A 14,864-nucleotide genomic window follows, 5' to 3' on the forward strand; every position below is an offset into this window, starting at 1 on the left:
TAAAGTACTTGTGGTTTTTACCACTTTGCCCTGAAGTGACAACATCAATTGTGCCACATTCTATTGGTCAGAACTGAGGAAAGTGGAAAATATCATTTCTGACTGGACAGCCATTTCTCCACAGGAACGCCATGCTATGGAAGGGGGGAACATGAATCTTTGGTGGACAGCTGGCTCTTCTTGACCACAGCTGTTAACTGGCTATATGACTTGAGTGAATTTTCTTTTCTTTTTTTTTTTTAAAGATTTTATTTATTTATTTGACAGAGATAGAGACAGACAGCGAGAGAGGGAACACAAGCAGGGGGAGTGGGAGAGGAAGAAGCAGGCTCATAGCAGAGGAGCCTGATGTGGGGCTCGATCCCATAACGCCGGGATCACGCCCTGAGCCGAAGGCTGACGCTTAACCGCTGTGCCACCCAGGCACCTCTTGAGTGAATTTTCTAATGAGTATCCTGTTTTATTATTATTTTTGAGATGCATGTAATTTTTACATTTTGACTTCTTTAAAATCAGGATGTGTCTTACAAATGACATACCATAATTTCATTGGCTGAATTTTTCCTATTGATATATGAAATATTGGTTCATCACACACTGATGGCGTCTTAGATTCAGGAAGTGGGAATTCCCATACCCAATCCATAGGATTGTCTTTAGGATTAAGTAAAATATTATATAGAAATGTGGGGCGCCTGGGTGGCACAGCGGTTAAAGCGTCTGCCTTCGGCTCAGGGCGTGATCCCGGTGTTATGGGATCGAGCCCCACATCAGGCTCCCTCTGCTATGAGCCTGCTTCTTCCTCTCCCACTCCCCCCTGCTTGTGTTCCCTCTCTCGCTGGCTGTCTCTGTCTCTGTCAAATAAATAAATAAAAAAAATCTTTAAAAAAAAAAAAAAGAAATGTTATATAGATTGTTAGCACATATTAGATAATAGATATTAATTCCTATAGCTTTTTTTCCAGTTTTCTTAAAACAATGTGCTAATACAAAAAGGCATGTCTCCTCTTTTGTTACTATATGATGTATGTATGTGTGTGCGTGTGTGTATATGTATGTATGTATGAATTTACTAGAGTAATATAGCTTAGAATGTTTTATCATTTTCCTGTGGACACTAAAATATATTATGTGCAGTTATAGTCACCATCAAATATTCATTAAGCATCCATATGCCCGTGGAAATGCATCAAGCTCTATATAAAGTGAGTTAAACAAATCTAATCCATTAAAGTTCTAGTTTTAGACAAGAGCTTCACTGCCATGGTGAAGGGGCCCTAGAGCCGCTTACATTATTAATACGTGCTGCATTCATTTTACACAGAAACATGGGTCCCAGGGTAACTCTCATAAATCAGGAGGAAGAAAAATCATCATTAATTTGGCAATCTCTGAACTCAGGGGATAGACCTACCATGATGTTGGTTTTAATAAGCCGTGCTTTGAAGCGCTTTGAGTCTGCATTTGTACGTATTGCTTAGATTGCATCCGAGTTTAAAGCTCAGCTTTGGAATCACATTTTTATTAATCAGAAAAATATTTGTGAGTTCCATCATACCCTCTGTCAGGCCTTATTCAGGATTTAGGACTCCACCAAAGAAAGGCAGTTTCCAAATCCTGCTTTCTTTGAGAGAAAAAAAAAAATTATGTCTAAATCATAGTGATTTCCTAAAGTAACACCAGGGTAGACTTTGCCAGTGGCTGATCTAAAGAGTATCATTAAGTACTTTCTAGAGGTGAAGAAAGAGAGAAGTGATAGGGCCACAAAACATAGAGGAGTAAAAGGCTACGTCTTCCCATGAGCAAAAGAGAAAATATTTTTTCTAGCCAGATCTCTTAATAACATGTCACTTTGTCCTCCTGTATTAGTGAAACGACTTCAGGAAATTCACACCTTCCTTTAAAAAGTATAAATTGTTTACATTTAGATTAGACATGGGGACGAACTGTAAGTTGTTTCAGTAATACGTGCCCATTTAGCCTGCTGCCGTGGCACTGAATCATTTTGAATGTTTTTTTACTGCAAGAAGCAGGGAAACCAAACTCAAAATGGCTTAAGTGCTAAAGGAAATAATTTTCTCACTTAGGAAGTAGCCTAGAGATAAAATCATTTCTGGGTTAGGTAATTCATTGGCATAAAGAGGTCATCAGGAATCGAATTCATCCCATCCTTCTGCCCTGCTGTCCTCACTATGTTGCTGCTCTGAAACTGACTTTACCTTGTTACAAGGTAACTCTTGTGCTTCAAGGCACTGGGAGGTGGCAATAGGGAATGCCCTTTTTTAAGGGGGATGAACGCTCCCCCTAGGAGGGCCCTAAGCAGATTTCCCTTCACAGTTCATTGTCTATCACAGGTCTATTCCAAACGTGACTGTTGGCAAGATGAATGGAATTACTTAGCATCATTAGCGTAGACAAATGAAGATGAGTCTTTCATCTCTGAAATTGCCTGATCACCCAATACCTGAAAAAGCATCAGGCTTTTCTTAGCAGGGAAGAAGGGGGAAGTGACTGTTCACTAGGTAGCCAGCGGTGTCTGGCATAGCACATGATTAATTACATCTAAATATGTTCGATGTACATTGGGAAGAGCAAAGATGTTCTAAATGAAACAAATTTCTGTATTTTTCTCCAACTGTTTCTGCTCAGTTTTGTTAGTAATGTTTCTTCCACTTCCTTTTGCTAGACCTGCAAACAAGTGGCAGAATCGATCCATTTTGAATTTTGTTTTGTATGACACTTGGTGTCCCTTCAAATGGATGAGTTCATGACCAAGTAAAGGTATAATTCAGGTGATAGTAAAGAGGGTGGAGGGGTCATGGTAACACAAAGGCAGTATAAGCAATCCTGAGTAAGTTTATTTATTTAACTTTCTTTCTGCACAATCCATTCCTAAAAGTTACTGGAAAATTTATTTCCTTGAAGTTGATGTAAATTTTATATATGGAAATATCAATTTGTATTTCATATCTGACTTTAAGAATCCTTTAGTAGGTGGCAGAAGGATCTGGCCATTGGAAATCATAGCATAAGAAGTTTTTAAGAAATGAGCAATCAAATTAAATTATATCCAAAACTTCAAATAATATGAGACAACTAACTAATTGGTTATAGATCCTGTGAGCTTTTAAAACTGTTGTCCATTGTTTTAGATGAGTTATCATGAGGCTGGAAATGTTCACCTAGAAGCTGGATGAGATCTCTTTGGACATGTTTCAAAGTTCATCAGAAAGTTCTAGGACAGTGAATACATTACATCACTCCATTTAGTGAGGTCTTAACATTTTTTAGTAAACTTTTATAACAGTGTCCATGAAGATCTTGTACTTTTTTTTTTTTTTTTTAGTTTCAGGTGTGCAGTTTGTGATTCAAGACTTACAATACCCAGTGCTCAGCACAAGTGTCCTCCTTAATCCCTATCACCCATTCGTCCATCCTTCCACCCACCTCCCCTTTGGCAACCATCACTTTGTTCTCTATGGTTGAGAGTCTTTTTCATGGTTTCTCTCTCTCTTTTTTTTCCTATGATCATCGTTTTGTTTCTTTTTTTTTTTTTTTCAAAGATTTATTTATTAGAGACAGCCAACGAGAGAGGAAACACAAGCAGGGGGGAGTGGGAGAAGAAGAAGCAGGCTCATAGAGGGAGAGCCTGATGTGGGGCTCGATCACAGAACTCCAGGATCACGCCCTGAGCTGAAGGCAGACGCTTAACGACTGCGCCACCCAGGCGCCTCCATCGTTTTGTTTCTTAAACTCCACATATGAGTGAAATCATATGGTATTTGTCTTTCTCTGATCTTGTACATTTTTATTAACTATTCTTATTTTAAAATTTTGTTGATATTTTCAGAAGCATTTTAAACTGTGGTTTGTGATTTATTGTATATTAAAAAATTTCATTGATTTTCATAAGTTCTACCTAGAAACCTCGATAAACTCTTCTTAGTTCTAATAGTTTCCAATGCATCTTTTAAATTTTCTCAAAAAAGACCATTTATCTATGAATGATAAGAGCTTTGCTCTACCTTGGCCATTGTTATACTTCTTTCCTTTTCTTGTTGAAGTGCAATGGCTAAGACCTCTTGAATAAAAGCAGTAATGCATAGTAGTCACCAATATAGTGTTCCTGATTTTATTGGGAATGTTTCTAAAATTTCCCCAAAATATCACACTTGCTGTAAGATTTTGGTAGTTTTCTTTAAAAAAGCTTAAGGAGTCCCCTTCTAGTCCTGGATTGCTAAGAGTTTTTGTGATAACTGGGTTTTAAATTTTATCAAATGCTTCTTTTTTTTTTTTTTTAAATATCTGTTGAGGGATCACATGGCTTGACTTCTCATTAAGTCTTATGTGTATTAAATGTATGGTTATTTATGGGTAATAAATGATAGTTAACAGTATGGATAACTCAAAAATCATTTATTATTGACTTCAGCTTGCAACATATAATTTTACTAGTCATTAGCTCCCTACGTATGCTAATGCTGCCTTAACATAGTCTATTTATTTATTTGTTTATTTAATTTATAATTCATTAAAAAGTATTTGAGGCCACTTACAGAAATAACATCAAGAGTAAAAGTAGTTAAATGAGAAACACAGAGTGACAAATGTAAAGTCCAGGAAAATAAAATGAAGCCATGTGTCAGAGTAATAAACAAAATGATTTTTTATGAACTGTAGGTCCTGTTCAGAAGTTAGAATTCAGCTGTAAATTTGCTTCTGAGTTTCCTAGTAGCCAAAGAAAATGGGAGATGTTATTAATATGTTCTAAAGTTTTAACACAATAAAAACTAAGCTGTCCAAAAGAAATGTAATGTTCTGAGGATCTCCCAGAAAGAAATGTATTCCCTGGAGCCTCATAAAGGAGAAGACATGATTGAATACACTGAACATTGGCATATCTTCTCCAACTTGAAGAAATAGAAGGATGGCAGAAGGGGATTATAAAGCATCAGAACAGCATAAAATATTTCCTGGAAATGACATGTTCACCACAGGTAGTCCATGAATTGGAAACTTGAGGCTTATATTAGGATAGGTTAAGAAGAAATGCTGGTAACTAGCATTGGCTGGTTTTACCTTCCCAGATAACTTTTGGTAGGTGTCCTCTCTTCTGTTTTAAGGGGCAAAATCCAGTCTAACTTCAGTTCGCTAGCATTTTAGACTAAGGCAAAGAGAGTCTTTATATTTTTATCTCCCTTCTTTACACCCTACTTGCTTATACTAAGATTGTAGGTTAAAAGGAATAAAGTAAATTAGAATCAGCAGTTTCAAATTACAGCTACAAAATGTGTTGCTGGTATAAGCATGTTTGGTTTTATTTTTGAGTACTCAGCACAAGAGCAATGAATCCAAATCTTGCTTCTTATTCCTCAAGTGGAAAGTGTCCTTGGGCCCAATCCTTAAAACAGACAAAAAGGTCAGTGAAATCCTAAAAAAGTGAAACATGATTATTCTATTTTGTCTCACAAAGATCTGGAGAACAGAAAATCCTTTCCTTTCTCTGACTGGTCCTTCTGAGATCTGGCCTTAGGTTTGAATGAAAAAGCTGTCATTTGCCCTGGGGGTCCCAAACAGTCACCTGTATCTCACTTTTTAAAAGGTACAAGATTAGGAAAAATCAACTATACTACATTTTCGTAAGGAATAGGCTTGAAAGGGATAAATAATCACCAAAGAGTAACTGCTGTGTGCGTAGAGAAGAGATGTTTTAACAGTTACTTCGTAACTTTGATAAGAGGCATCTGCTTTACTGCTTGGAAGTAGGTTGTTCAGGCAGCACCCTCTACCTACTGAGTCAGAATCTGAGTCAGCATCTCCGGGAGTGGGGCCAAGAAAACTACTTTAAGCAAGTGCTCCAAGTTGTTTGTATAAGTAAGTAAGTTTGGAAAACATTGCACTAAAATGTTTATAGTGGTTATCTCAGCAGTGAGTTTTTGTAAGTTGCTTTTTCTCCCCTTCTCAGAAAATTTCTGTTTTCTAAGTTACCCATGGAGAGCATTTATTTCTTTTGCAATTATACCTAAAATGTTAATTGAAAAGGGAAATTCAGAAGTGGATTTCAGCTAATAGTCACTTCCATTCCATGCTTGTCATTTAGAATACTCATCGTTTTTCCATCCTCTAGAGAACACATATTACCTACTTGAGTGAATTCCTCATCAGATCAGTCCACTAACATTAAAGGTTTTATCACCAACATGTGAATTTAAATTAAGTCCCAGTTAAATTATTTATTCCACTTACTGAACCTTTTTGAGCACATGATATATAACTAATAAATAGTACTTAGAGTAGACAGTAATTTTTTGTACAAATTAAGTACCTTTAACTTATTCCTCATTCATCTTTGTAGGCTTAACAAAGATTGGCAAGTTGAAAAATACACTGACAATACCATCAGTACTTTGCCTAACAAAGCTGTAAGAATACTTGAAATTAATCTATGCATATAGTTCATTAATCCCAACTGATTTGTGCTTTATTATCATTACAGTGTGTTCAGTAATTTTACTTCATAGGCATTACAATCCTTGTTTTTTTTTTATCCTGCAAAAGCTGGGTGACATAAAGAAAATGGTAGATTGGTGTTTACAATCAGTATTATTGCTGTATAATTCACAAGCCAGTCCTCCCCACAATGACTTCATTAAGCCAAATGAGATGTGTAATCTAAGGTGCTTAGGGGCAGAAAGCTTCCTTAATTATGCCAGTCTGTCCTTTGTGATTTTGATTGCTTTTATTCTTTATTTCTCTGACAGCTGTATTAACCTCTCAAAAGAGGTAAGAATAAAATTTCAGTTTCTCGGGTGGGATAGGTACTCTTACCCATTTTTACTTTGAACCCCCAGCACCATTCTCCACCAACAGAAATAGAATCACATCCATCTTTTTCATGATGTACTGAGGTCCTCAATAATTACAGTCATTTTGGATTTACTAGAACTAGGTTAAAAAAAAAAAAAAAGATCCAGGTTGCAATGCCAATGAATTTGTTCCCCTAGAGACAGAAGAATTTACAGCACAATCTAAAGTATGACTGGGTGTTTTTCAGAGCCAAAGAGCCTCATTTGGTTATTTTGTGCTGCTAAATACAGACCATAAACTATAGAACATAGTGTAGGTTCATAAATGTAAAGCTTTCCAATAAGGCACATAGATGATTTTTAGTTAAAAAAGTGTGTGACCTCATATTCATTTTTTCAACAAATATTTATTGAACAATGGCTATGTCCGTCAATATGCAATATTAATTTTCTTTCATTTTTAACATGGAAGACAGCTCTACCCTAATTTTTTTAAATGTCAAGAACACTGTTACTTATCTAAGTATAAATTCTACAAGGAAGTGAAGATAATGATTTCATATTAAACAGATTGAAGCAATCTTTTCTTAAGTAATCAGTCTTTTCCTGATCTGTGCTTGTTTGACAAATACAGCACACACATGCTAATTTACTTTAGCTACCTGACAGACTAAGAAAACTGGTTTGATCAATTTTTAAAATATTCCACTAGTTCTTTGTGAATTGCCTTGCCAAAGGAAAATAACAAGAACTGTCTTATTAAAGTAACTCCAAGGTGATAGATTAACATGCTTAAGCAAATAAAAATGTCCTATCCTTGATTCAGCTGTTTAAGTATTTATAGTGAGTGGTAAAATAGAGGGCATTATAAACCAGCTCCAAGGTCTACCAATTATCTTGAGAGAAATCAGGTAAATATCTCAGGAGTTCTTTATAAAGAACTAGATAAGAACTAAAATAGGATAAATGAGTACAACCTTTCTGGAGGGCAGTATGGCAGTACATATTAAAGAACTTAAAATTGCATACGCTCTTTGATTTAACAATTCTGCTTCTGAGACTTTATCCTGAGGAAATAATAATGGTTGCACAAAGACTGTTCTACAAGGATTTTTATAATAGCGAAAATTAGGAGCAACCTAAATATCCCACAAGTTGAGATTTGTTAAATAAATTATAGTACATCTCTCTGAGAGACTATTACCAAGCCATTAAAATGAGATGGAAGAAAAGTATTTCTAAGGTTTTCTGCATCTTTGATACTCACGTGTGCTACACACTCTTGTCGGTGACCTCCCTTATTATACACAGAAATGAGGGAAGAGTGAGGAGATATAAAGATGTGTTCACAACCTTCAGAGAGTGAAGAGGATACACACACACGCTCTCTCTGTCTCACACAGATATGCACATTTATCAGATATCAAAGAAGGTAGTCTGAGTATCAGGAAGACCGAGTGGTATAGAAGAGTCAGGAAGAGGGAGAGCTGAGTAACTCAGCAGTAAGATCCATTTCTTGGAGTTCCAGTAAAACAGTGTCATTGGTGTCCCACTGAAGGATTAGGGGGTCACTGGCCGCACAGTATGGAGGCCAAGCGGGTTGGGGTTGCCTATTTTTGTTCAGATATTTGGCATTAAAAAAGAAGAGGTGAGCCTCTAAGTTAGACTGTAGGGGAGAGAGGGCTTTGTTTTTGTTGGTTTGTTTTGTTGTTTGTTTGGTTTTTTTTAAGGAGTAAGGGAAGTTGAGCATGTTTGAATGCAGAAAAAGAGGATATGGTAATGACTAACATGTCCCTATGGCTTATTATGTGTAAAACATGATACTGTGGACTTTTATACCCACAATCACATTTAATCCCTAAAAAAAACCTCTCAAGATGAAGCTATTTCTTGTCCTATTTTTGAAATGAAGCCACTGATGCTTGTACGATTTAAGTTATTCGCCCAACGTCACAGAATCTGGATTTGAATTTTGACTCTGAATCTAACTATTATGCCATTATTTTCCAAAAGGAAAACCCAAACTGGAAGAGCTAAAGGGGCTATTTGGTAGACTAAAATCTGAAAGGAGAGAGTCCCATAAAGGCAGTAAAGAGTTGTAGCCTCAATTTAGGAATTCCATAGAGAAGGAGCCGTGTGTTACTTACACTGTTGAGCATGTCACAGTCATGGTGATGCAGCTGACACAACCAGGAGTAGTTTGTGCTTCCTGTGTTAGGTGACAGAACTGCCCTCCTGTGGGGTGGGTTCATTTGCAACTCTCTCAGCTGTCCCGCTTTGTCATCTAGTAATCAGACTCCAAGGTGTCTGGAAATCACTTCATGCTCTGGATGCCCCTGAGCTATCTGGTCTAGTACACTCCAGAATTAAATTCTATCTCTTCTTCTCTGGCATATCCTGTAATACTTATAAGTAAAAGTTCATGGGACATTTTGCGGGGCTCAGGAAAGGGGAGCTTCATTTCTACGCTTAGTAATTTGTATTCCTCAATCCATTCCTACATAACAGGCAGCCATCGATCCACTATCCACTCCATTCATTCATTCATTCATCAGACATTTATTGCATGTTTATTCTATTATAGGTCTAAGTGCGGAGGATATCAAGAGTAAAAGACCTCTCTAGAGGCAAGGATGGTAATTGAAGAGTAGGTAGGGCCATGGAAGGATTTAGTGTTGTTAAGGATGGGAAACATTTTAAGTGTTTGTTGGCTGGGAGTAAGAGCGATGAAGAGGAAAGAATAAAGAGAAAAAGAGAAGGTATTGCTGAAGCAAGCTCAAGAAGAGATGTGAAAAGGATGTAGTCTTCTGACCCCAAGAAAAGAGATGGTATCTAGCTGTTGATAGGTGGGTAGATAGAGGCCTGCAGGAGTTCACATGAGGATCTGCCATTTTCTCTGCAAGGAAGGAAGCAAGGACTCTTGCAGAATGTGCTGGTCTGGAGTTAGGTGTGGAGTGTGAGGAGCTCCTTGAAAGTTCGGAACAGCTCCCTGGTGGATGAGGAGGGTCCAGAAAGGAGACGGCTGTGTATCATAGTGGACCTAACTGCAGTAGTAACCATGAATTTGTAATAAAGCCAGTTAACATAGTTACGTGATTTCTTTCTACCAGCACTTAGCTATTAAAATAGCCACTTAGCCACTAGAGAAGTTCCTCTTTTGACTGATTCTCCTGCTCTTCTAACTAGAAAGACATTTGTCTATAAGAGTGAATGTCCTTGGGCCTGAGCCTTCACACCCTAAATGAAATTATTCCTGACTGACTTCAAAAGGACACTGAAGACCCAGTCATGGATCCTGCTCAGGAGACAGTCTGGGTTGCCCCTTGTACAGACTCAGGATGAGTCATCTGCCCTGAAGGAGACGAAGGCGGAGTGTGTCCTGTACTCAGCACCCACTCCCTCCACTGCACGGTGATGTAGGTTATAGGCTAACAACTCTTTCCTAGTTCATGGTTACTGAACCAGTCAGGATTCTTGCTGGCAAGTAACAGAAATGAGCTCTAACTTCAGCAGACAAAGAGTTTATCAGAAGAATGTCAGGGAGCTCACAGGTTCTCCTGAAGGACTGGACAAATAAGTCTGAAAACCAGGCAGCTAGGAGCAGTGCCCCAAATCCCACTGCAGAGCCACTGTGGGAGAGAAAGCGTGGTGCTGCCCAGAGCCGCTGCTGGCACCGCTGACCAGCAGTGGTGCCCAAAATCTGCCATAACCTCTACTTCTGCTATCTCGGAAACTGGCATTGGCTCTCCCAACCACTCTCGAATGAGTTCTGCTTGGCCCAGCTTCTTTGTGTCACTAGCTTCTGAGTGAGAGTCTGGAGTGGTTGGTCTGATTGACAAGCCCAAGCTCCTGTGCAAGTAGCTGAACTTTGCAGGAGACCGGGAAGGAGAATGAATGTGTTTTTCTCTACTGTCGTGTAGGGCCCTGGGGAGAGCTGAAATGTCGGGTGGCCATAAAGAACAGCAAATGCCTGTTCCACTATCGTGAAACACATGAGTAAATGTTTTAGTCCTTCTGTATCAGAAGAAGGTCTTAGGTCACTGGATGCTGAGTTTCTCTGTAGTTCCCCCCTAGCAAACTATTTTAAATTATTTGAATTTTCAGTGCTTTGAAGGATGCTCTTAGGAATGTTTGTAGAAAGAGTTAATAAGCATTTGTTGAGTATAGGCTTTCAACAAGCATGTGTTGGGCATATACTCTGTGCCAAGCACCAGGTTGAACATTGTTCGCAGGATCAAAAATGCTTTGATTTTGTTTCTTATTTATTTGTTTATGGGGGGGGGCAGGGGGAGAGGGAGAGAGAGAATCTTAAGCAGGCTCCAGACCCAGTACAGAGTCCAACGTGGGGTCCATCTCACAGGCCTGAGATCATGACCTGAGCCAGACGCTTAACCTACTGAGTCACCCAGGCACCCCTCAAAAATGCTTTGAAGCAGTAGGAAAGAAAGAAGCCATCAGGCACGAGAACTGGACTACCATGCAAGAATCAAAATGCAGGCTAGGATCTAGAGTGAAGAAATACAACCTGGACAGAAGCAGGAGTCTGAAGCAGCTGCCCAAGCTGAGGTTGGGGCTACGGCAGGTCTGGTTGCTTTCTGATGTTTACGGGAGCTGAGGCACTTGCTGATTTTTCTCTCAGTGACTATTGCATGCTCAAATTGTAACAAGCAATTAAATGTATTACATTTGTGAAGCTCTTAGACCAGCCTCTGGCATGTTGTAAGTACTGTATCACATGATTTATTACATAAATAAAAATTAAAGCAATATTCTGTTTCTGGTACTTCCACAAAATATGTTTTTTTTTAAAAGATTTTATTTATTTATTTGACAGAGATAGAGACAGCCAGTGAGAGAGGGAACACAAGCAGGGGGAGTGGGAGAGGAAGAAGCAGGCTCACAGCAGAGGAGCCTGATGTGGGGCTCGATCCCATAACGCCGGGATCATGCCCTGAGCCGAAGGCAGACACTTACCTGCTGTGCCACCCAGGCGCCCCCCACAAAATATGTGAGGGATTCCACTTGGACTCAAATTTAGCCAAATATACTAGGTGTATTTTTTCACCTTTTGGCCTCTCGCCTTTTTCATACAGCACTATCTGCTTTCTATTTATTAGCTGCTTTCCAGGTTCTAGGCATTTTGATAGCACTGCAGCTCAGCCCCTCCTCTGCCCCTTGACAATCAGCGAATCATGAGTGGCGCTCCCTGGGCAAAGTGGTTGTGACTGCTGGATCCCCTGGATTACCTAAGCCATGATCCACTAATTCCTTTATCTTATTAACTGCTGAAGTTAAAAAAAAGTTTTGTTTTTTTTTTTGGTCCAGCTTCTTTGGTTGTCTTCCGTGGGAGAATTGGTCCAATTAACCTTCTGTGATGACTAGAAATGGCAATTCTAGTTTATGTGCTTTATGAGGTTTAAATCATACAATCCTCATGAGAACCTCAAAAGGAAATTAGTGAGGGTTTCTCCATTCTCTAGAGGAGGAAAATGAGGCACAGAGAGTTTGTTTCCTGCCAAGGGTCAAAGAGCTGGTAAGTGATGGTACCAGAATTTGAACACAGGCAGTCTGGTTTTAGAGTTTGTATGCTTAACCCCTGTCTTCACTCGTTTCTGTGCTTTCATGATGCAGTATAGCTGTTTCATCACCAAAAGCATTCTTTTAAAAGGTTAAGTAAGTTTCTACCTTTACATGCTTTCCTTACAACTTAGGACACAGCTTGACATAAGCCTAGCCAGGTAGAATTTAATATCAATAAATACAGTACATTCTGCCTCTTTTCAAATGGCCATGTGGCACGGACAGATCGATTATCAATCAGTTCCCTATTTTTGTAGATTTAGATGTCTGTATCTTCATGGACATTTTAATCTTGCAGAGAGAAACATTCTTTTGAATTTTGCCGAAATTGTTTGTTGTTTGTTGAATTGATTCAGGGCATGTAGAGTTGAAATATACATATCCAAAATTTGTATGTCTGATTGTCTAGAATGCCCGATCTGGGCTTTCACTCTGGTCAATGACATCAATGAATGGGACTCAGCTCCATTTGTAAGCCAAACCACTTAAAAGTTAAAAAAAAAAAAAAAGGTTTTGGAATTGTGCCAAAGCCAGAGACTTTTCTGCATCCCAAATGGCCAGAAACCCATGGGGACAGCCAAGGCCTTCCAGAGTGCTAAGTGAATCCAAGTACAGTCCATTGCATTTTGTCAGGAATCCAGCACACCCAGAAATCACCAACAGCCAGAGGAGCACCTTTCTTGCTTATGTGCCATTTTGAGCAGATCTCTCTCTTCATCAGATTCAAACTGGTTTGGTCTGGTTTTGTTTTTCTTAAAAAAAAAAAAAAAAAAAAAGACTTTTTCTGTCCTTGGCAAAACTACAGGGTCTAACATATTTTGCAATTTCTTTTGACAGAGAAAAAGGCAAGCATATGAATCTAACCTCATCTGTGATGGCCTGCATTTAGAAGCAACAAGATCGGTAGGTGTTGGACCGACCCTTTCTGGCCCGGGCTGACTGTTGATCTTGGGAAGTTGCATGTCATTTGGAGTGCTGGAGTGGCATTTGAAACTTGTAGCTCTAGGGATGCCCTAGTTGCAGGCTGGGAGGGGAATCCATGAAAATCTGCATTTATAGGATGTATGATTGTTTCTGATCGAAGTCAGCATACCTTTTTTAATAGCCAAAAAATGTAATACTGAATGCATGTATAAATGATTGTTTTCTTCTTTTAAGAGCTTTTTAAAAAGATTTCTTATTTTACAACCAATAGCTTACAAAAAATTAGAGAATATAAGAATAATAAAAATCCCCTATATTCTAATTATGCATAAATAACCTTGTGGTCCTTCTAAACTTTTTTATTCCTCAAAATATATGCATTTTTCCCTTTCAAAAAGGGGGATTATTATTTCACAGTTTTATAATTTGCTTTTCTTTCCGTTAATATGTAGTAGATGCATTTTTATATCGACATCTTCTTCTAATCGACATATAACATGACATTTAACAGATATATAATATATTAAAGAGTCCCGTTCTGGGTTAGAAATTTTTAAATTATCATTAAAATAACACCTCATTGAATATTCTAGTGTTTTTATTTTTAGTTGCCGATTTGGATGGAGTGATGGGCAAGTTAACAAGTTTGCCTTTCTTTGTTTAAAATAATAATAGTTTTATGAAAGGAGTATGAAAAGGAGTTTAATTACTTGCTCAATAATTTGAGCCAAGAGAGGGCGCCTGGGTGGCTCACCTGGTTAAGCATCTGCCTGTAGCTCAGGTCCTGATCCCAGGGTCCTGGTATCAAGTTCTGCATTGGGCTCCTTGCTCAGTGGGGAGCCTGCTTCTCCCTCTCCCTCTGCCTGCCACTCCACCTGCTTGTGTGCTCTCTCTCTGCCAAAAAAATAAGTAAAATCTTTAAAAAAAATAATAATTTAAGCCAAGAAATTATCTTTAAGGCAGAAATGTCTGATGGCGTGCAAGTCTGTTTTTATTTTATCTTCATTTTTACCAGTGTCCTGAGTTTTAACTACCAGCAACGTAAGAAAAATCTATATGTGTTTTAAAATTATGAGAACAATTGGTTTGGTTTCCTGGTTTGTGTTTTTATTCTTCCATTGTAGATTTTGGATGATAAACTTGTATTTGTAAAAGTACATGCCCCATGGGAGGTGTTATGTACGTATGCTGAGATAATGCATATCAAATTGCCTCTGAAACCCAATGATCTGAAAACCTGGTCCTCAGCCTTCGGTAATTTCAGCTGGTTTACCAAAGTCCTCCAAGTGGATGAAAGTATCATCAAGCCAGAGCAGGAGTTTTTCACTGCCCCATTTGAGAAGAACCGGATGAATGATTTTTATATTCAGGACAGAGATACTTTCTTCAATCCGGCAACCAGAAGCCGCATTGTAAGTCTAAACCAAATTTAGTTGCTGTCTTAGAGTAATTTGGAACCTGCTGTTTGAATAATTAGTGGTGTGGTTTGCTTGGTTTTGTTTCATTTTTAAAAGCTGCCCTCCATTTTGCGCCCCCCCCCCCCCCCCCCCCCCC

The 14,864-nt window shown here is 38.5% G+C and overlaps 1 protein-coding gene across 3 annotated transcripts in view; it reads left to right on the top strand.

Moving 5' to 3' along the window:
• ANO6 (anoctamin 6) overlaps positions 1-14,864 on the top strand; it is a 180,431-nt gene that overhangs the window by 100,986 nt on the left and 64,581 nt on the right. For all 3 annotated transcript variants that reach the window (XM_019809093.2, XM_011236194.3, XM_019809094.2), the window contains 2 exons: positions 13,224-13,289; positions 14,435-14,722. In XM_019809093.2, the coding sequence (XP_019664652.1) occupies positions 13,224-13,289; positions 14,435-14,722 (354 nt within the window). The remainder of the gene's footprint in view (positions 1-13,223; positions 13,290-14,434; positions 14,723-14,864) is intronic.

Source organism: Ailuropoda melanoleuca, chromosome 16 (genome assembly GCF_002007445.2).
Source record: "Ailuropoda melanoleuca isolate Jingjing chromosome 16, ASM200744v2, whole genome shotgun sequence".
Classification (NCBI taxonomy): Eukaryota; Metazoa; Chordata; class Mammalia; order Carnivora; family Ursidae; genus Ailuropoda; species Ailuropoda melanoleuca.